Source organism: Nothobranchius furzeri, chromosome 9, assembly GCF_043380555.1.
Source record: "Nothobranchius furzeri strain GRZ-AD chromosome 9, NfurGRZ-RIMD1, whole genome shotgun sequence".
Lineage (NCBI taxonomy): Eukaryota > Metazoa > Chordata > Actinopteri > Cyprinodontiformes > Nothobranchiidae > Nothobranchius > Nothobranchius furzeri.
The window spans coordinates 74,329,621-74,351,899 of record NC_091749.1 but is presented as its reverse complement, the minus strand read 5'-3'; the positions used below and the strand labels follow the sequence as shown (position 1 = coordinate 74,351,899).

The window sequence follows — 22,279 nt, the reverse complement described above, 5'->3', positions numbered from 1 at the left end:
ACCCATTTACCCATTCATCCATCCATCCATTACTTATCCATCCATCCATCCATCCATCATTTATCCATTTACCCATCCATCCATACTTTATCCATCCATCATTTATCCATCCATCCATCCATCCATCATTTATCCATCCATCCATCCATCATTTATCCATCCATCCATCATTTATCCTTCATTTATCCATCCATCCATCATTTATCCATCCATCCATCATTTATCCATCCATCCATCCATCATTTATCCATTTACCCATCCATCCATCATTTATCCATCCATCCATCCATTTACCCATCCATCCATCCATCCATCCATCCATCATTTATCCATCCATACTTTATCCATCCATCCATCATTTATCCATCCATCCATCATTTATCCATTTACCCATCCATCCATCATTTATCCATTTACCCATCCATCCATCCATTTACCCATCCATCCATCCATCCATCCATCCTTTATCCATCCATCCATCATTTATCCATCCATCCATCCATCATTTATCCATTTACCCATCCATCCATCATTTATCCATCCATCCATCCATTTACCCATCCATCCATTTACCCATCCATCCATCCATCCATCCATCCATCCACTTTTCTTTACTCCCACTCATCTTATGAAGGTCAAGAGGAAAATCTGGATCTCTTCCCCAGCGACACCAGAGAGGTCCGAGGGGTGCCACCAACATGGAAAACATGAAAATCCTCCAAACAGGAAATAAGGAGCCGTTGGTCAGACACCTGAACCTCCATTCTCAGCTGGCCTAATGCTGCAGCTCTCCTTTGTTTCTGTCGGGTGTTTAATGAGTAAGAATGTCCCCGTCAGAACGTTTAGAGGAGATCTACCATGGTGTCAGATGAGTGGGAGGCAGGTTTGGCGTTCTTACAGACGCGTTAATAAGCATCACAGAAGACTCAGGAAGTGGTGATGATGGCGTCTGTAGGGGTAGAAAAGACCGCCACCCCCTCCAAGGAGCTAACAGAGGCTGTGAGAGGGTTCGTGTGCAAGTGGAGATGAACCCATCAGCTGTTCTCCTCTGTGAGTAAACAGACCTCTGCTTGTCTGCTTTATTGTTCACATGTGTTATAAACATGGAGCGCTGCTTATAGATGATTTGAGTGGATCGGTTTGTTTTCTAAGGTGTTTTGGTGAATCAGGTCATGGTTGAGAACAAAGGTTTCATCAGTAACGTGTTGCTGCTGCAGATCTTTCTCCTGCAAAGATCTTCTGGAGGAAGACAACCGTACGTGGAAATGACGACCTGGACTTAGCCTGCAGCACATTTGGAACAAACAAGTCTGGCAACTTTTATTATTATTTACTGAGAGACGGAGCTGTTATTAGGAGAGCGGCAGGATGATTTTACATTCAGACCTTCCAGAGTTAGTCTGAATTACAGCAGGATCTACAGCTTCTCCTCTCATGCTCACAATCCGTCGCCGTAGCTGAGAGAGGATCCAGCGCTGATGAGATCCAGGTGACGGGTGAGTGCTTCCATAACGCGCCGTTTTTAACTGTTTCTTCTATTTCTGCTCTGTGAATAAACAGATGACTGGCTTTGTGAATGAAGCAGTTTGAATCCGGCCCCCGCCAGATTGGCTTTACTACTGAATCCATGTTTGATCCGCTAACAGACCCACATCTGCCCGAGAATTCATGCAAACACCCATGCTAGTCCAAATATGACGGCGTTGTGGAGGAACTTCCATAATGAGGATAATATTCAGACTTCTAGGAATGAGCTCTGTCTGTTCAGGAGGAAGGTAGCGGTTCACCTTCAGGCCTTTTATCGTGACTCCTCTCTGCTCTGACGGCTCTGCAGCTAGTTTTCCGTGGTTGGACCTTCCACGGTTAACGAGGGAGCCGAGGTTGAGTTCGAGGGCTCGGTCCCGTACGCACTCCACACGCTGGACAAACGCCAGCTCATCCAGTCGTAGCTGATGATGGAGGAAACGGTCCTCCAAGTGAAAGCCTTTGATGTTTCTCTGTCGGCGACTTCCTTCACTATCAAGGGGGCCGTCGGGAGGATTCAGGTCCTTACAGCTGCCTGCTGCTGCCTTCCATGTGCATCCGGGAGCAGCATCCTCACAGGAACTATCAAGTGTTTCTAGAGGTCAAAGGTGAGGATTCAAGCAGCTTTCCTTACTTCCCTCTCTAAAGCATTTTGCTCCTAAAACCAGTCGGTGCTTCAGAGCCTCTGATGCACCGTGTGATGGTCTACGGTGATGGTCAGAAAACAAACCCTTCCGTCTTCATCTTCATCACCTGAAGCTCAGAACTGATCATTTCTGTAGTTTGTTTTGAAGTTTGACTCTTGGAAAAAAGGCTGTTTTAGCTCAAGAGCGACAGCCGTTGGAAACGGTGAACGGAACAAAAAAACGGCGGAGTTGCAGGCGTGTTGTCCTAAATAAAAACACATTGCAGTCAGACACACACACACAATAGAAAAATGCAGGTTTGAAGCTGAACCCTCTCAGGCTCAAACTGCGTTTTGATGAAAGGACGAACAACTGAGTCCTTCAGGGGAACTTCTGAATTAAAAATGCTCATAAATACGTGTGAGGAGTGAGCAGGTAGGTAGGATTTAACCTGCCTGCCTCCGGAGGGTTAATAATGCTAATATATCGAACTTATAGAGCGCTTTTTAGGACACTCAAAGACACGTTCATGCACTCTCACATTCACACACTGCTAGTGATGGTAAGCTACTGTGTAGCCACAGCCGCCCTGGGGCGCTCTGACAGGCCGTTAAACTTAATTTTGCACAAAAACCCTGCAGAGAAAAATGAGACGGTTTGTGTCCTGCAGTCCCGGAGCGTGGGACACGTGCGAGTGCGCACGTCTGCTAGCAGAGTGCAGGGATGATGTTCTCAGAGCCGGGGTCAGAGGAGACGACGGCAAGCATCCAGCTGAGGCGGTCGCGTCAAGAAGAACAAGGAGTCCTGGAAGAGTCTTCATCTTCATGTTTACATTCATTTACTGACATGATAAATAAAATGTTATATCAGGCATTCTGGAGGCTGCTGCACGCTACGGTAGTTATTAAAATGGTTGGTGGGCCTGTTCAGTTTCTCCGGCGGGTCAGAATAAAACTAGGTGAGTTTCTAGGAATTTATTTGTATTTTGGGACATTTGAACAAAAACCTAAATAATGGAGATGATGAGGACGAGACCCATGAAGGAAACACACCAATGTCTTTCTGTGCTCCATATTAAACACGTTGTTTCCATGTAGTCTCGTAGCCTTTCTGCTGCTGCGTCTCACACACAAGGTCTGACAGCGCTTTTGTGTTTTCGTCGTAAAGCAAGAGAACGACCTGTTAATGCTAGTCGTGCTTTTTGGCTGCAGCAGGAACACACGGCCTCAGACGCTGCAGGTGCTCCAGCTGCTCGTTTCAATCAGATTATTACGTAATCTGTTCAGTCCATACAAAGGCAGTGTGTACTTCCGTGGATCATCTCACCACCGTTCCACAAACAAGTGAAGTTTGTCCTTAAATTAAAGGAAATGAGGCGAATTTTAGGGGCTGGAGCACAAGTCTGTGAGCGAGCCGGTGAGAGGTTTTCTCTTCTACAAAAGCTGAACAGAAATCGAGTCTGGCTTTAAAACGTCACCTTCCTCGTATTATAATATCATAATTCAGGCCGTTTTAAGAGAAATGGAGCGGAGCACGTGACGGGACCCGGTCCTGGGAAGTTCTGGAGTTTAGCTCAGGGAGGGATTTCTGGAAGTTTCCTACATCAGCAGCAAGTAGGACATCAGTGCTTCTTAAGAAGCTTTACATGAAAATGTTTACACAGAATGATGCACGTTAAAAAAGGGAAACATACAAAAAAGTGTTCTGTTTGCTTCACACGGCCGTTGTCATGACGATATGATCGTGTTTAACGTCTGAGAGGTTAGCAGCTTTGTGCGTTGCTCTTTGCAAGCATATATTTCTCAGTAACACAACAGTTTTAGCATGCATACGGTCCGCTTCAGCGTCCTTTTGTTGCATTTCCAGGCTTTGGATCCGTTTCTGAGGATGTTGTGCATGTCCTCCCCGCTGACGAGGCCTCTGAAGTTCAGCATGACTTCTGACACGCACTACTGGCCTTGAGGAGCAGCCAGTGAGCTTCTCTGTGATAAATGAGCTATGTTTGATTTTTACAGTGTACTTCCAGGATAAGCAGGAACAATGATGCTGGCCCATTTGTAAATGACCGGGATGAAGAGGAAAGCAGAACCGAGAATCGACACCAGGAGAAAAGCCCACAAGAACATTCGATCCAGAACCTGGGCAACAAACTTCCAGTCCTGCACCACCTGCAGCAAAGAAGTATCGTGTTAGAAACGCGGGGAACCTGTTAGGGCATTCAGGCTAAATCTACAGAACAAGCTAGCTTGTAGATGCAAACACTCGCCCCTCCCCTCCGGTATCTGCACTGTTCTGCTGCATCCACCGGAACCAGAAACCCACGTTACCAGAGGAAACGAGACGGCGCTGAACACCAGTTGCTGGTTTCTAGGTCCAAACATCTTTTGTTGTCTGTGACTTCAGACGGTGTTTTTATTTTTGGGACTCTGGAAGTTTGTCCTAAAGCAGAAGTCTGCCACATTCGGGGTTCTCAGTGGCATCCTCATCCTCAGGACCCTGGCTCCCATGTTTTGTTACTGCTGCTTGACCTGACAGCAGCCTTTGACTTGGCAGATCACACCATCCTACTTCGTAGCTCGAGTCATGGGGGGGAGTGACCGGTACTGCCCTTGCCTGGTTTAAATTGTTCCTGACTGATCGGTGTTTTAGTGTCCTCATTGATGACTGCTCCTCTCCTAATGCCCACCTCCAGTGGGGAGTCCCTCAGGGCTTTATCCTGGGTCCACTCCATTTTTCTATCTACATGCTTCCCCTCGGCAAGATTCTAGCCAGTCACAGGGTCAACTACCACTTCTACTCAAGTGATTGTCAAACTTACTTAAACCTCAGCCTCAGTCAGTCTCTGCTTTGACAGACTGCCTCTCTGATGTCAAAACCTGGCAATCCTCTTACTACCGGTGTTTAAACAACAGCAAGACGGAGGCCATCCTTTTGAATCCTACAAACGCCAGTAGTATATCAGCTGTGCCAACCCCACCTGCTCTCAGTGTCCAATCATGTGCCACTAGTTTGGGTGTGAAACTAGATTCAGACCTGTCTGACTTCTCAGGTCAACGCAACCGTCAGGTCGTGCTTTTCCAGCTTCGCCGGACAGACGCACACACATCCCTCCCATTCCTGCAGACTCCCACTGGCTCCCGGTTAAAGTTAGAATTAAATTCAGAATCCTGCTGTTTGTCTACAAGGCTTTGAACTGCCCTTCCCCCTCTCACCTGGCCGACCTGCTGCGTCTCTACACGCCCACTCACGCCACTTCGTTCAGCTGATCAGCTGCTGCTGATCGTTCCGAAGGTTCGTTATAAATCTCAGGGTGAGCGCGCCGTCTCACACGCTGCCCCTCCATGAGCGTCAGGCACCTTCCCTCGGTAGGTTTAAGTCTGCGCTCAAACACACAACTTTAGCCTGGCTTTTCCCACGACTGTCTTCAGACGTCCGTGCTTCTCGGATGGCGGCAGCTTGTGACGCTCTTCTGTACTCTTTAGCTCACTAACGCTGCTCCGTTAGTTTTGACTTGTTTCTCTTTTATCTCTTATCTTTGTGCTTTTACGTGTTTATGGTTAGTTAACTTTTATTGTAATTTATGCCTTGCTTGTATGTTTGTAGCTTTATATTTTACTCCTATGCTGTCTTTGTTGTTGTGTGTGAGGCTTTGGCTCTCAGCTACAGCACCTTGGTTAGCTGCAGGCTATTTTTAAATGTGCTTTATAAATAAACGGGTATGGTAAGCGGTAGCAGCCGGCTGTTTCTCCTCTGATGTCATAGAGTGGAGAGCCTCTCACACCAGTGGTGTTCTGCTGCTGAATGCGTGTGTGTGTGATGAGTGGAGGACCCTGCGGCGGTTCAGTGAGACGACAGCCGGATGGTCCGATGGTTGGTTTGAGTCTGAAACGTGATGTTGGCGGAGGTTTTTAGACAAATGCACCTAACCTCCACACTTAGAACGTTGTTAGGGGCAACGGTGGCACAGGAGTTAAGTGCTCGCCCCGTAATCGAGAGGTTGCACGTTCAAATCCCGCTCAGTCTGTTACTACTGTTGAGTCCTTGTGCAAGACACTTAACCCGCCTTGCCTGCTGGTGGTGGTCGGGGGTTAGGGTTAGGGTTCGGCAAGCTCTTCTGTACCAGATTTTAAATCCAAGCCGAAGATCCATTTTTCTGAGCTGTTTTTAAATCAGTGTGAGTGACTCTGTTGCTTTTTAGTCTCATTTTTAATGTTTTAATTCGGTTGTTTTATTCACTTTTAGTGGATCGGAAGTTTTTTTATCTGTCTGTGAAGCACTTTGGTGGCATGTGAGTGTCTGTAAGGTGCTGCGTAAATAAAGCTCCAGTCGAGAGTCGAGTCGAGGGTGTGAATGTGTGAATGACTGTGTTGCAAAGCACTTTGGGGGGGTTCCAGGACTCCAGAATGCGCTATATCAAAAACAGGCCATTTACAGTTTAAGAGGCATGAAAAAATGTTTTAAGCAATATTTTCTCTAAAATAGCAGCTTCCAATCCAATCCAGATGCATTTGTAGAGCACATCTAAAACCAGCTGACCAAAGTGCTGCACAGAGTAGAAGCATTTACACCTAAAACGCCATAAAAAGTCTAATTTACACACAAGCACATATAAACACGTCTCTGTCGACCCATTCAGTACTGAGTATTTGTCTCCTCTTAATCACATTTGTTTTGTGTTTTCAAACGTTGCTGCAGCAGCTTTAATGATGCGGTTTAAATGTGGGCTGGACATAAAACTGAGGGTAAACTCACCTCCCTGACCTGGTTTTCCTTCACCACATGCATGGTTATGTAGCGAATGGACTCCAAAGCTGCTTGGAGGTTGTGTTGAGTGTACAGGAGCGGTTTGAGTTCAGGTCCAGGGTCCTTCATCTTCACGGGTCCAAGTCCAGCTGCTCCAGCTGTGGCGTAACGGTCCACATGGCTGCGCATGCACAGCAGCTTAGGCAGCCGATGTAGGAAGATCCTCCTGACCCACGGGGCCATGTTGTTGTGTGTGGAAGAAGAGCGGTGGTGGATGTTGATAGCAAAAACGGTGATGACTATGGAGAGTGTGACAAAGATCATGGTGAAGACCAGGTACTCCCCAATCAGAGGGATAGCCTTGGAAGAGGAAGGGATGATCTCTTCGATGACCAAGAGGAAAACAGTGAGCGACACCAGCACCGAGGTGCAGAGAGAGATCTTTTCACCACCGTTGGAGGGTAAATAGAAGACAAGGATGGTGAGGAAGGACAAGCCAATGCAGGGGATGATGAGGAAGAGGGTGTAGAAAAGAGGCAACCTGCGAATGATAAAGAAGTAGGTGATGGTGGGATAGAGAGCATTTCCATCAGCTCTTATACCGCGACTGCCTGTGGCCTTCACAATCTCCCATTCTCCATTGTCAAAATAGTCCTGCTTGTCCACATGGAAGTCCTCCAGGATTATGTCCACCTGTTCAAACAGAAAGGTGTGATGGTGAAAACAGGACATGACTGATGCTGACGCTGGGGGAGGCAGAAAGGCGCACCTGGGAGCCATCATAGGTCCAAGATCCAAACTTCATCGAACAGTTCTGAAGGTCAAAGGGGAAGAAGGTCACGTCTATGGTGCAGGCGGACTTGTAGTTAGCTGGAGGGGTCCACGATATGGTCCCATCGTACTTAACAACAGCCTTGGTGACGGTCCCCTCAAAACGTCCATCTGAGCTGATAAACACAACCGAGTCAAGCCGGTCAGAAACTTTAGGAACACCAAAGTTCCCCTCATGGAGTTGTTTCCTTACTTATCATAAAGCACAACATCAGGAAGCCAGATTCTGTCCGACGGGACACGGATGGTCGTGATGCCCAGGAAGTCTTCAGGGCTCCATCTGAGTTTCATGTCAGTCCACTCCTGCAAAGCAGGAAAAATATGCGGGTTCAGACCACATCCTCTTTGCATTTGTCCAGACGTTAATCAGGTGATGTCATGCAACAAGAAAACGATGTTTCCTCCGACTGAAGAACAGAAAAAGCTGCCAGTCGGCACCAGCGGAGATAAAACTCAACGCTGATCTCATTTCTGTCATAGAAAAACTAAAGATGCAATTAGCATTTCTATCTGATTTGGATTAAACTCGTTTCGCTGACAAAAATAAAAGTCATGAACGAAGAAGATAAACCTTCATCTTCAGTTGTAGACATGTTGATGACATGGTGATTGATACGGGCTGGAATGAAACGTCAGATGGAGAGACGCCACCAGTGGCCACCGGCCTTTCATTTCCTCTTTTGCATGATGTCATCCATCACACTGACAGGAAGTGTCTGCGGCAGAGCCTGATATAATTTATAAGATGCATTTTCAGCAGGACACCCAAGTCCATGTTTAAGGCTGACAGGAGCGGGAGAGTGGGGGAGGGGTGGGCCTGTGGGAGGCAGGTGTGTGGGCATCGGGCCGAATCTGCTCATATAGATGAGAACTGTCAGCGAAATGCCACCAGCCTGATTAAAAAGCGCCGCGCAGGAGCAGCCTGTGTCGGCTTGTCATGTGAGCTCCACGCTGTTCCAGAATGCCCGCTTGAAGCCATGAAGTGACACAATTCACAAACATGTTTACGGATATGGAAATGCTATTTAAATGAGTTCCTCCCGCTCTACTTGCCTGCTTCATCCAAACGTTGGTTGTCATTAACTGGTTTTTCTCATCCTAGAATGAAAAGTCAACAAGTTAATCTTGTAAGCGTTAATGGGAACGTTGTTTAAGAGGTGTTGAATGTTCGGTAAACAGCTTTAAAACACTAAAAACACTCCGTATTCTCACCACGTCAACGAGCTGGGAGATAGCCAGGCCAAACTTCACACAGATGGTCTGGTTCAGATGTCCCACGGGACGAACCCATTTCTGGTAGTTTTCAAAAAGATATTTGAACAGTTTGTCCTCGGCTTTTGCATATGAGGAGAGATTTGGAATCCCTGGAGGAAAAACAGAAAATGCAACGCGTGAACGCTGATTCAAGAACAGCTGTGAGGTCTTTTGGCTGTTTTTTTTAAAAGGGGCCAAAACCACATTTACCTCGATGGATAAAGGTAGCTTGGGCTGTCGAATGTACCAAAAAGTCTGTTCCATCTTCAACCTGCCTTTTATATAAATTAATAAGAAAGTTTGCTCTGAGAAAATCTGGTTTAATGCGTCATAACACACACAGACACACATCCTCAAATCAGCAGGTCACATAATGCCAACCGCAGAACCACACTAGCCCGAGCTACTGCTAATGCTAGCCCGAGCTACTGCTAACTCTAGCCTGGGCTAATGCTAATGCTAGCCTGAGCTACTGCTAATGCTAGCCTGAGCAACCGCTAACTCTAGCCTGAGCTAATGCTAATGCTAGCTCGAGCTACTGCTAACTCTAGCCCGAGCAAATGCTAATGCTAGCCCGAGCAAATGCTAGTCCGAGCTACTGCTAACTCTAGCCCGAGCAAATGCTAATGCTAGCCCAAGCTACTGCTAACTCTAGGCCGAGCTACTGCTAATGCTAGCCTGAGCAACTGCTAACTCTAGCCCGAGCAAATGCTAATGCTAACCCGAGCTACTGCTAACGCTAGCCTGAGCAACTGCTAACTCTAGCATTAGCAAACGCTAATGCTAGCCCAAGCTACTGCTAACTCTAGCCTTAGCTAATGCTAGCCTGAGCAACTGCTAATGCTAGCTTGAGCAACTGCAAACTCTAGCCTGAGCTAATGCTAGTGATAATGCTAGCCTGAGCAATTGTTCACTCTAGCCTGAGCTAATGCTAATGCTAGCCCAAGCTACTGCTGATGCTAGCCTGAGCTAATGCTAAAACTAGCCTGAGCTAATGCTAATGCTAGCCCAAGCTACTGCTGATGCTAGCCTGAGCTAATGCTAAAACTAGCCTGAGCTACTGCTGATGCTAGTCTGAGCTAATGCTAATGCTAGCCTGAGCTAATGCTAGCCTCAGCTGCTGAAGAATGTCTGAGCTCATGTGTAACACCCCTAGATAAACTGGGAATGTCCAGACAATTAATGAATCCCAGATAAACCCATAGTTTGCCTTGAATATTCCGGATGCTGTACATGGTTGTGCTCAAGGTTTCTAGCTTCAGGCGGTCTTGAAGCTCTCAGGGTAAACCTGCCAATCAGCTCACAACTCGTTATATATTTAAGCCCTGAGTGGACGGGGTCTTATTATTGCAGGGCTTTATAGGAAGCCTGAGTCACACACATTTACTTCTGGACCAATGGCGAACTACAAAATGAGTGCAAGTGAGGGGGGCTAAAAGCACTATTTTCTAATCCCGCTTATGAGCCATGGATTTCACAAATGATGTCCATGACTTTTAAATACACATTCTGATGCCAAAAAAGTGTTAATTTTTGTGTGAAAATAAATCCAGGACTACAAATGTGCTTCATCAAAGTGACGTGATCGAACCAGACACGGAGAAAAACAGGGAAAATGGCTGCAAGTTCAGCGAACTTCAAATCCTTCCGTCAGGAGGAAAGAGCCACCATAAATCTGGCCATGTGGTGAGTAGCAGCTACGCTAGGGGGGAGGGGACTCTGTGGTGACATCATATATGGGACATACCAACGTCTGGTTTGTAGTCATGAAAATCATGACCCTTTACAAGCTGATAAATCTCAAAGTACGTGACTGGTGTGGTCGAAACACATCATTAGTTTGTGTGATTCGGGGCGTGAGGCAAAGCGGGTTAGAATATCTCTTTTAGCCCCGTTCAGGGACCCGTGAGCCGACCGGAGAAGGAAGAGCCTCAGGCTCCCTATTATGGGGTTGTGTTTGGCCCTTTATCAGGGCTCCTGGGTGAATGTGAACCCCAATAAAGTTGAACTTGATACTTAGAGGCTCATAGAGCAGTTTCCTGTTGCACATAAGGACCCATTTAAAACTGGCCTCCATCATTGCACCTTCCCCTCATGCCAAACTGCTGTTTGTGTGTACAAAGCTCATCGATGTGACCTCTGCTGAGGCTTCTGGTATCAAGAAAGTAAAATCAGAACAGAAACACTGACTGGAAACATAAAGCCAAAGAAAGCAGAGTGCAGGATTTATTGACGCAGTAAAGAAAACTAAACCCCAACCTCACCTCACACTCCTGTGAGCATGATAACAGATGTGGAAAGCATCAGCTCAGAAGCTGAATGTATTTATAAAACAGAAGGTATGACATCAGCAGAAGGACGATCACATCGAACGCGCTGTGGATGACCTCTACGGAGGTCAGGAGGTCTTTTAACCCACATATTTTATATTTTACAGAAGTGACATGAGAAATAAATGTTTATTTTGTTTGAGTCAGACTGCATCGTGTACAGAAGGTGTTCTCATCACAGCTCAAACAGTCTACGGTCAGATTACATTTTATTTAGGCTAACTGAGACAGAAGAAGCCTCTGAGTGACTGAAGCACGGCAGAGTAGGCCCACTTCCTGTCTGTCCCTCCATCAACACAGCACGACTCAGTTCTGCCGACTCGTCTCACCTCTGAACATCCGCCATTAAAATAAAGCTACTGGGTTTGCCTCGAGCTGAGAGATGTCTTTTAATCACAACCGACAGAAAAATGTTAAAATAAGTCAAAGTGAGTGGTGCCGCCTCTTCTCTGTCAGACGTGAGCATCCTACCAAAACTGAGCATCTAGTCTTTGCTCACACTGGAGGAGTCTTCATATATAATATTTACATTAACTTAACGTGTAATAAACTTACGTTTGCTTTTAAGCAGCAGCTCAGGAGGTGGAGCGGGTTGTCCAGCAACTGGAGGGTTCGATTCCCGCTCCTGGCTGAGAGTGCTGCTTTTATGTTACTTAAACCTCGCTGCCCGCTGGTGGTGGTCGGAGGGACCGGCGGCGCCCGTGTTCGACAGGCCCCGCCTCCGTCAGTGCGTCAGGGCAGCTGTGGCTACATTGTAGCTCATCACCCTCACATGTGAATGTGTGTATGAATGGGTGATTGTATTGTAAAGCGCCTTGGGGGGCTCTAGGACTCTAGGAGGCACTATATCAAACACAGGCATTTACCATGTAAAGACCAATAGGAGTTGTTGCAGCTGAAGTTTGACCCTTTACCTCCGATGTCTGAATCTTTGGTCTTCGGAAGTTTCTGAGGACTGAAGCAAAGCTGGTTGTTGTCATAAAAATGCCCAGGTGTGCTAAACAGCTGTAGAATAACGATGATGCTCAGTGATGACCAGAATCCTCTGTGATGTTTTGTTTTTACTAAATCCCCTGAAACCTCGAGTTGTCTTCGGCGTGGAAGAAGGAACATCACAGTCATTCTTTTTGCAGCCGTGGAGAAAAATCACCATTTTATTTTCAGCTAGTTGGCCAAATGTTTTTTTATTATTCTTCCTGCATCCGGATGCTGGGATAGGGACGGTGAACGAGTCAGTCTGAAGGGTTACCGGTAGTGATGTGGCGGTCGCAAACGAACCGGCTCTAAGAGCCGGCTCTTTGAAGTGAACGACGGGAGCCGGCTCGTCGTTGGGAGCCGTCACCCCCCCAACCCCTCCCCTCTTGTTTTGGTGAAAGCTACAGGCGATTGGTCAACATGTGTAACTGTGTGTCCAGACTGTCCACACACAGAGCGGTAGGGGCGGGGAAGAGGGAGGATCAGACTCAGACACACAGCAGAGCACAAGTGGGTGGAGGGAGACGAGAGGGAATGAGGAGGAGGAAAAAAGCGAGCGAGAGAGAGGAGAGTGCGACGAAGACGGTGAGAAACTGAGCGCCAGCAGTCGGAAAGTAGAGATTTCTGTAAGTGTTCAGTTATTAAATCCATAGAAATGATAAATATTTGATATATTGCATTTTTTTACATAATAAAATCATTTTACATATAGTTTTGCATTATTTTTGGAGATACTCTAAGCTTCAGAAAATCTGAGGAGCCACTTGGGAGCCGAAAGAACCGGCTCTCTAAGAAGAGCCGTAATTCCCATCACTAGTTCCTGGTGGTGCAGCTTTTCTGGAATTTCCATCGTTCAGCATCAGACGTTAAAGCCTTCGATGTATCACCGGACCGCGTGAAGGTTTTAAAGGCACATTGATCCCATCTGTAAGTAAATAGGTCAAAGTACTCCATCACTTCCCAGCAGCAGACCTTCACTGCATCTTAGCAGGCCTTGTGACAAACTATTGATTGACAATGAATGTGGCTGAAAATCTACCACAAGAATGGCCGTGAGGGTATATTTCACTCTGTTAGCGCGTGGATCGATGCGTGCACGAATGCAATGCCCGCAGTCAACGATCGTCTCATCAGCAAAGTCATCATCTCCTTGTCTGCTGTGTGCCGCCACTTCGAGCGTCTGACTAACAGTGCTGCCCTCATCTGCCCCAGACTCCCACGTTAACACCTGAGATGCTCCGGGTCAGAAATGCACCAACATGAAGCGCCGTTAGGAAGAGAGGACACTAAATAATCTGGAGAGGAGATTCTGCACAATTCTGAGTAGAGTTAATATTTAATGATGACTTGTTTAAACATGATGGCGACTGCTGCGGAATAATTCAGACAGTGTTTCTGCAGCTGAAGATTTATTTCCATCATCCCAGCCCTCAGAGCAGCTTTTAGATGTCTTTCAGGATTTATTTCTATAGATGGATTGTTCTGCCCTTGAAGGCTGACATCCTGCTTGTTTTTGACACACCTGTTTCACTAGCTGCTTTATTTACCTGTTCACTGTGCACTAGAGCCCTGCACTGAAGCCCTAGGCCCTCGGGTCGGCCCGGACATGGGCTCAGATTTTAGGCCCGTGCAGGGCTCTACTGTGCACCCAGGTGTTACAGATATCTGTGAGAGACCAGGGCATCTAAACCAGGTGTCAAAGCCCAGAAACGTCTGAATCACACAGGAGAGCAGACATCCTGGACCAGGACTGGACACCACCAGTCTCATTTTCTAGGACTTCAATGAAAGTCCAGTTTGCCCAGTAATCAGAAGGTCGCAGGTTCGATCCCAGCTCCGACCAGAGACTGCTGCTGTTGTGTCCTTAGGCAACACATCTACCAGAGTCGAACTCCACTTCCTGTTTAATTTTTATACAGAAAAGTAATCGCCTCTGTCAGCGCGCCCCAGGGCAGCTGTGGCTACATCGCAGCTCATCACCATCAGTGTGTGAATGGATGAACGATGCACTGTAGTGTAAAGCACTTTGGAGTCCTTACTCTGAGAGGCGCTATAAGTGTGGGTCATTTATCATTTAATATTAAAGCAACAATGAACTTAAGTCTAAAGAAGATTAAAGTCCCGTTAGTCGTCTCACGCACACTGTGTGTGACATGTGTTCTCCGTATCTGACCCATCCCCTGGGGAGCGGGAGCTGCAGACACGGCTGCGCTCGGGAACCATTTGGTGGTTTAACTTACGCTAAATGAGGCTTTGGGGTGTTTAGAACGGAGTTGAATGAATAAAATGATCAAATTTTTTGTCATCAAATCCACGTTTTATTCAGTGGATCAATGGTTTTATTGTGTTTGTTGCAGAAGCTGAACATTATCCCAGTTGCCACATCTCCCAGGATCTCAACAGTAATGTTAAATAAACAAATTCCCATTACCTATCTGATCCTCAGTGCCACTCCTGATCTCTAAACGTCTATATTCAGCAAATAACAGACATATTTATTAATATAAATACATAAATGAAAGATCTGCGGCCAATTTATACGCTGCCTGAGAAAACGTCTTTGTTTTGATGTTTGTGTTAAAAAAAGCTGTGTCTAAGGAGCTAAAAGTTTCATTTAGACCAAAAGATTAGATATTTATTAGAGAGTGAAAACGATAGAACAAGGCTTTCCTTTCCTTTAACATGAAGAGTTCAACACTCACGCAGAGAGTGGCACAGGTGGCACCAGCACAGGAGAGGAAGCAGCAGGAGGACAGAGGTGACCGCCCCTCCTGCTCCAAGCATCATATCAAAGTTGGCTCTGGACAGCTCGTCTCCGGGGCATCCTAAAGCTGCCAAATGGGAAAAAGAAAAACCCTTGTGTGAAAAAAGGGAAATCGTTAGAATCATGAGGACTGCATAGCTCTAAACATGCTTTGGGTTAAGGTTTAGTTTCCATGACAATCACACTGCTTGCATAAGGACCAAGCTGCAGCGATGCACCTTTAACACACTGAACAGCACCAATCAGGATGCCCTCTGCCTTTACTGTGCTACCACGACCCTCTCAGAGGTAATACATCTGATCTACAGGAGCATTAAAAGGCTGAACACGAACCTGCTCTGCCTCTCTTCCATTACACAGAATACAGCATGGCAGCGATGGTGGATGTGGGGGTCGTCTTGACGACAGCCTCAGCACAGCATCGATTTCCTCCATTCCATGCAGCTCCTTTTCTCTTCTAGACGCTGCCACTGCTCTCCCTGCTCCCTCCAACTGTGAAAAGGCAACAAATCCTCGTCTGCCCTGTCTCCTCCTCTCCCCTCCTCCGTCAGAGCTTCATCCAGCCCTTCCTTCTAAACCAGCATCACGCCCCTTTTTCTTTCTTTTCTTTTGGGCAGTTGTATTATTCACAGTATTGTGTTGTATTCATTTGGGTAAATTAGTGTTAAAATGATTAAAATATAAAAATAATAGTATTATTAAAATTCATGTGAGGTAATAATTTCTTATCTTGTATTTGGATATCTTTTTACTTTTTAGATTTTCTTCTAGGGTTAGCAATTTAGCATTTATTGCTACAATAAGATTTAAACATAACCTACCAATTGATCTGCGATTTAAGACCGCCAGCTGTCAGTATGAGGCACATAAACATGACATCCTGGATTTTATTTATACTTATTCAAATGTGTTTATAGTAAATTTATATTGTTATTTATAGTATTTCAAAAGGCTGGTCCTATAGCCTATTCCATAACTTGGATTTATGAGACACTATCTTTGGCAGAAATATTGTGATATTTTAGACTTGAGCTGTAATGCAGTAGTCATTTATATATTTTATGTATTTAATAAAATTATTTATGGTTTGTTTTTCCAATTGATGCTAATTAGTAAGACTTGGTAATCTTAGAAAATCAATGAACTCGAAAAACAGCTGTAACACAACACAACACAACATAATACAATGAATTTTGGTTTCGAGGACTTTACCATCAGGCACATGTCGTCATCAGGTTTTGGCTTAAAATACGTCAGAAAATCACTACATTGATTTTACATTCTCTGTATTTATGTTGTAAAATATGAGTTAAATGTGTTTTTAAGTTGTATAAGTCTAAACAACTTTAAAATGGTAAATGAAAACATGCTACAACCCCCCTGTTCTTGCCAGTGGATTGGACTGGTCCGTCGTTTCCCGCCGCACGTCCATAACCGGAAGTAAACAAACGTGCCCGATTAGGGAGACCAGGAAGAACTTGGGAAGAGTTCAATCAAACTATCCGAGGTGAAACATTTATTTTTTCCTCAGCCACTGACTAGAACTAAAACTAAAACGTTCACCGTTATGTCCAATGTTGTTTCCTCTGGTGTAGTTCGTCTCTCTCGGCCTCGGGAGCGCGCATTTACGGAACGGAAGCGGATGAACTTTTTCATTAGGATAAATATAAGAAACCCCTAACGTTGGTGGCTGATTTGGCAAAATTTGGCAAAATTTTCAGCGCGTGTTTAATACATTTTTATATAAAGTTGATGATTAGTTTATTTTTATTACGGGAGGTTGAGGCTTTATCAAGATAAATGGTGAGGCCTTATTTAGTAATAGGCCAAATGCAAAACGATCATTTAAATATCCGATATAACCTGATATACATTTTGTCTCCTCGTTTATCGATTCTTAGTGAAGCTGATGTTCTAAATGAGCAGAATGATGATGATGATGATGACATTAGCCGTAAGCGCTGACACTAAATGTTGCTCTGGACCTGTAATCAGCCTCCAGTTCTCACTGCTCAAAGGTTACTCAGCTTATCGTTACAGATAACAGTTTGGTTTTCACTTCACAAGCCTTTAATACATCGTCTTGTAACAATGTGTTATAAAAATGTAATAAGTGTGACTTTCACCCAATTTCTTCAGTGGTAAGTAAAATAAATCAAAAGTTTATAAAAAAAAGTCCTTCACTAAAGAACTTAGTGAGCTGAACTAAGCCATTGTAAGCTGACATAGAAATCCAAACATTTATGGAGAAATTCTTCCTCATTTTTGAAAATAATGTGAAAAGTGCTGCTGCTGATGTTAATAATGGACTATTTTATTTTAAACCCTTATTCAACAGTGAGGGGATGATTATCAAACCACATATTTCTAATTGTTTATTCTCAAAAAACAGATTAAACTTTTTAAAATGAAGTGATTGTCACGCGCCTCCCATTCCAGATGAGGCTGATCTGCTGCTGCAGTGTCCCATTCCTGCTCCTCCTGATTCCCGGAGCCTGCGAAGGCGGGAACATCTTGGCGATTCCCACTGAAGGCAGCCACTGGATCAACATGGAAGTTCTCCTTAAGGCTTTGCACTCCAGAGGACACAACATTACCGTTGCACATTCCAGTAAAAGCTGGTTTGTGGTGAATAACTCCTCCTTTTACAGCACCCTCACCGTTCCTGTGGAAAGAGGCGTAGAGAGAGACTTTGTACAGGAACTCTTGCTCCAGATGATAAAATTCCAACGGGGGACTCTTCCCTTGACCACTGTTCTCCATTTGGTAGCTAGCATGTTCAGCAAAATGTCAGAACTTCACAGAAACATTGGTGAATTTGTCCCTGCCCTGCTGGATGACCCAGGTTTGGTTAGGAAATTACACGATGGGAAGTTTGACCTGGTTCTTACTGACCCCAGCTGGGGCAACGGAGTTATTGTAGCCAAGTATCTGAATCTACCCCTGGTTTATAACGTTCGCTGGTTAATACCAGAAGATGCTCAATTAGCCATCGCTCCTTCACCATTATCATACATTCCTATAGTACAATCTGGTTTTACTGATAAAATGACATTCTTTGAAAGAGTAGTGAACATGCTGTTATATCTGGTGGGTCAAATACAAATGGTTTTAGCGAGTAAACTAGCTTACCAGCCTTTATGTGAAAAATATCTTGGTCCTGATCACGACTTTGATCAGATTAAGATTGATGCAGACATCTGGCTGATGAGAACCGATTTTGTGTTCGACTTTCCTCGTCCCACAATGCCTAATGTTGTGTACATGGGGGGCTTCCACTGTAAAGATCCAGAACCACTTCCTGAACACTTGGAGGAGTTTGTCCAGAGTTCTGGAGAACATGGGTTCATCATCATGTCTCATGGGGCCTTTGTCAGCAAACTTCCTGATGACGTGGCTGATGAGGTCGCCGCAGCCTTCGCTAAACTGCCTCAGAAAGTCATCTGGACCTACAAAGGTAACAGACCCACCACTCTGGGAAACAACACTCTCCTGGTTGACTGGATGCCACAAAAAGACCTTTTAGCACACCCGAAAATAAAACTGTTCGTAGCTCACGGTGGAACGAATGGAGTCCAAGAGGCCATCTGTCATGGGGTCCCACTGCTAGGCTTGCCTTTGGTTTTCGACCAATACGACAATCTGCTCCGTGTGAGACAGAAGAGAGCCGCTAAAATTCTCTCCTTGAGTACCGTGAACGAAGATAACTTCCTGAAAGGTCTACAAGAAGTCCTGACCGAGCCGTCCTACAGGACCAACATGCAGAGACTCTCCAGGCTGCACAAGGACCAACCGATGAAGCCGATAGACACCGCCCTCTTCTGGATCGAGTTTGTCATGAGGCATAAAGGAGCTGCTCACCTGAAAGCCCAATCCTACAAAATGCCCTGGTACATCTACCACTCTGTAGATGTAGTCCTCTTCCTGACTGGAGTAACTTTGCTCGTGGTTTTTACTCTCATCCTGTTCATCAGGTGTTTCTGTAGCGCCGTGTGCAGACGCAAAATAAAGCGTGAATAATGATTGGATATATTATGTTGGGCTGCAGCCATCAAATATTTTACAGAATCCTCTGTTGATTAATCGAATAATCTTTGTGACGACATTTGAAGTGAAACCAGATTGGTCCGCTGCCAATAACATGAAAATAGAACAACAAAATTCACCAATACTTCAGTAGTATTCTAGGTTTGTATTAGTATCACTCATCCTAGTAAAAATAACACATCTAAATATATCCATGTGCTAGCATTAGCCAGTCTGCTCCTAGTGTCACTCGATGCCATCCTTTGGGCCGTTTCTGCCTTTTACCTGCCTGGTTTGGGTGTTTTTTCCTCCACAGCACCTAGGTTACCACATTGTGCTTCAGGAAGACGTGTCCAGACTGCAGCGCACATTTAAAAAAAGCTAATCAGGAAAACATGATGTGAAGAATTTAATGAATCAAACTGTTCAATAATTAATTTCAACCCTATCAATATGTGTGGCCTTTTGCCACTAAATGCAATCATTTTGAGACGTTACTACTGTCCTTTTCTATTTGTTGGCTGCCCAAGTCCCCCATAGCTCGTCTGCAGCTAGTTCAAAACTCTGCAGCCCGTCTCCGGACAAACACATGCAGGTGGAGCCATATTACTCCCATTCTCTCAAAGCTACACTGGCTCCCGGTGTCTTTCTGAGTAGATCACTGTTCAAGAGTATCCACGGCCTCGGTGCTGCCCACCTCTCTGACTCTGTCTCTACGTAAGCAAGCACCAGCTACGAGGTCAATGGGCAAGGTCCTTCTAGAACTTCCACGTTCTAGATATAAACACTCGTATTCAGTGATGGCCCCTTCACTCTGGAACAAACTCCCCGACGACCTGCGCACTTTCAAATCAAAGCTTAAAACGCATCTATTTCAGCAGGCATTTTATTATCAGGGATTTTCTGGTAGCCACCCGCTCTTTTATTCTTCCTTTAGCCTTTTATGATTTGTGTTTTTACTTAGTTTTTGACTACGGTTTTTATCTTCTATCTTTTATTGTAATCTCCATATTTCATGGGCTGCATGGTGGCACAGTGGTTAGCACTGTTGCCTCGCAGCACGAAGGTTGCAGGTTTGAAACTCAGCTGCGGCCTTTCTGCGTGGAGTTGCGTGTTCTCCCCATGCATGCGTGGGTTACCTCCGGGTACTCCGGTTTCCCCCACAGATCACAACATGCCCTACAGGTTAAAAAAAAATTGTAAGTCGCTTTGGGTAAAAGCGTCTGCTAAGCACATAAACGTAAACATTTAGGCTCTAGGTCTTATTTTATGTAAAGCTCACATCTCAGAGCATCGATACGGGTTCTACCACTCTTCTAATGAGAACATTTGGACACATTTCTTCTGAATGTGGTTCTCCGGCTGCTCAGCAGGAGAACCCAGCAGACCACCTCCCCTCCCTAAGGACGGTACAGTTGACCACAGAATATGGTCAGGGACTCATCTCACCCCGTTACGCTCTCTGACCTCAGGCAGAGTTCAGAAAGTTTACAGCAAAAACTAAAACACACTTTGTGCACCGACAACATCCGTGCAGGAAGCAATGCTACTTTACACACTTCTAATATCTACATGATGTGTTGATGGAAGCTTTGTAAGGTCATTTCTAATTGTTTTTGTTTTGTAACAAAGACTTTATTTTCTAATAACAAGTCATTCCTTTGTGTTTCTGCACTATGAGCCAAAGTGCACGTGAGCTATTACACACCTGTTTGATCAGGCTGATGTTTCACCGACTGTAATCAGTAAACATGTCATCACTGTTCAGTCTGCACAGTTTGTTGCTTTTTAAGAGAGTTAGCATGATTCGTGGGGTTAGAGGGCATCCGCTCCTTATCTCTGTGTTAAATGGACTCTGAATTTACTCGAGTGCGGTAAAGTACAACACTAACATGACTTTTCTTATCTGGATCAGCCAGACTGTCGTGCAGGAAACCCTCAAAGTTCAGGTTAAACTGGTTTGAAGCAGAATACTTGTGAGAAATGCCAAGTTTGTTAACGCTGACCCATTTCTAACCTGGTTTGGAAAAGGTTCATGACACATCACTGTTTCCACATGCCTACCCCCCCAACACACACACAACGACAGCATGCAAAAAGTCTGGGATTTTTGCATATTTACTGAAATAATAATATATCATTATGCAGGACAGACATTTATGATGCAGGATTATGCATCACTCAGTATGTGTTTAATACTTGTGTACTACTGGTTTACCCAGCATGTCTGTGTCCCCTACAGTGTGCTGCATACTTCTGGAACCCGGGTTTTTCATTCTCCGTGGTCGAAGGTTACAATACTAGTGTACTGCCTATGTGTATATGTACATGTACCTTTGCTATTACTATACCAAGTGTTGGTGCTGCTGTAACAAGTGAATTTCCTCACTGTGAGATCAATAAAGTCTATTCTACTACACTGGTGTACATTCACACTTTGCACAAAACTTGGTTACAGTTAAAAGTTTTTTTGAACATGATGCCACAAGCTTGGCATGCCCATCCCTGGGTGGTTTCCTAGAGAAGGCTGGATGGGAGGTGTTGGTGGAGCCATTTCTAAACATGTTCTATTGAACTGATCTCTGGCAGAGCCAAAGACACTGTCCTGCTGAAAGACCAACGTCACCCAGCCTGAGGCCTAGAGCAGGTTTCATCCAGACTGTCTACAGTCGGTTCCTTTGACTTTGTGCCCTGACATGAACTGTGCGCTTTTCCATATCATGTAGAACATCTTTATAATGAATTATTTAATACTTTTATTATTGTGTCAAGGTACACGGAAGCTTTGTTCTTGTTTATTACATCAAGACTGGATTACTGTAATCCAATTACTCTCAGGAAGTCCACAGAATGTAGTTAAAAGTCTTCAGCTTGTCCAAAATGCTGCAGCTAGAGTTCTGATGAGAATTAAAAATAGAGATCATATCTCTCCTGTCTTAGCTTCCCTACATTGGCTACCTGTTAAATTCAGAATAGATTTTAAGATCCTTCTTCTCACATATAAAGCTCTTAATAATCAAGCTCCATCATACATCAGTGATCTGATTGTTCCATACGTTCCTAACCGAGCACTTCGCTCTCAGACTGCAGGTCTACTGGTGGTTCCCAGAATGTCTAAAATTAGGATGGGAGGCAGATCTTTTAGTTATCAGGCTCCTCTCCTGTGGAACCAGCTCCCAGCTTTAGTCCGTGAGGCAGACACTTTG

General features: G+C 45.0%; 1 protein-coding gene and 1 pseudogene across 3 annotated transcripts; one reads left to right on the top strand and one right to left on the bottom strand.

The window, feature by feature from the left end:
* Nucleotides 1-3,109: 3,109 nt before the first annotated feature.
* chrna5 (cholinergic receptor, nicotinic, alpha 5) lies at nt 3,110-15,621 on the bottom strand. Of its 2 annotated transcripts, XM_015952868.3 has the most exons (8): nt 15,381-15,621; nt 14,986-15,114; nt 8,937-9,088; nt 8,778-8,822; nt 7,918-8,027; nt 7,663-7,840; nt 6,903-7,586; nt 3,110-4,318 (listed from the first exon to the last, which is right to left on the bottom strand). In XM_015952868.3, the coding sequence occupies exons 2-8, from the start codon at nt 15,068-15,070 to the stop codon at nt 4,160-4,162; spliced, it is 1,413 nt and encodes a 470-aa protein (XP_015808354.1). In that variant the 5' UTR covers nt 15,071-15,114; nt 15,381-15,621; the 3' UTR covers nt 3,110-4,159. The 2 variants fall into 2 exon arrangements, with proteins under 2 accessions (XP_015808354.1, XP_054587874.1); XM_054731899.2 differs by lacking the exons at nt 14,986-15,114; nt 15,381-15,621 and adding an exon at nt 9,189-9,231.
* Nucleotides 15,622-16,438: 817 nt separating this feature from the next.
* On the top strand, nt 16,439-21,490 carry LOC129152236 (UDP-glucuronosyltransferase 2C1 pseudogene; annotated as a pseudogene). The gene is made up of 2 exons (XR_011521535.1): nt 16,439-16,554; nt 17,487-21,490. The product of XR_011521535.1 is annotated as a UDP-glucuronosyltransferase 2C1 pseudogene (transcript).
* Nucleotides 21,491-22,279: the final 789 nt, after the last annotated feature.

Excerpts from the sequence above, each read along its gene's own strand:
- chrna5 (XM_015952868.3), bottom strand. The coding sequence starts at position 15,070 with ATGATGCTTGGAGCAGGAGGGGCGGTCACCTCTGTCCTCCTGCTGCTT. Across the intron at positions 9,089-14,985 it reads CCACCTGTGCCACTCTCTGC|GGATTCCAAATCTCTCCTCA; the intron begins GTGAGTGTTGAA and ends TTTTTCCTCCAG. Across the intron at positions 8,823-8,936 it reads TCTCCCAGCTCGTTGACGTG|GATGAGAAAAACCAGTTAAT; the intron begins GTGAGAATACGG and ends TTTTCATTCTAG.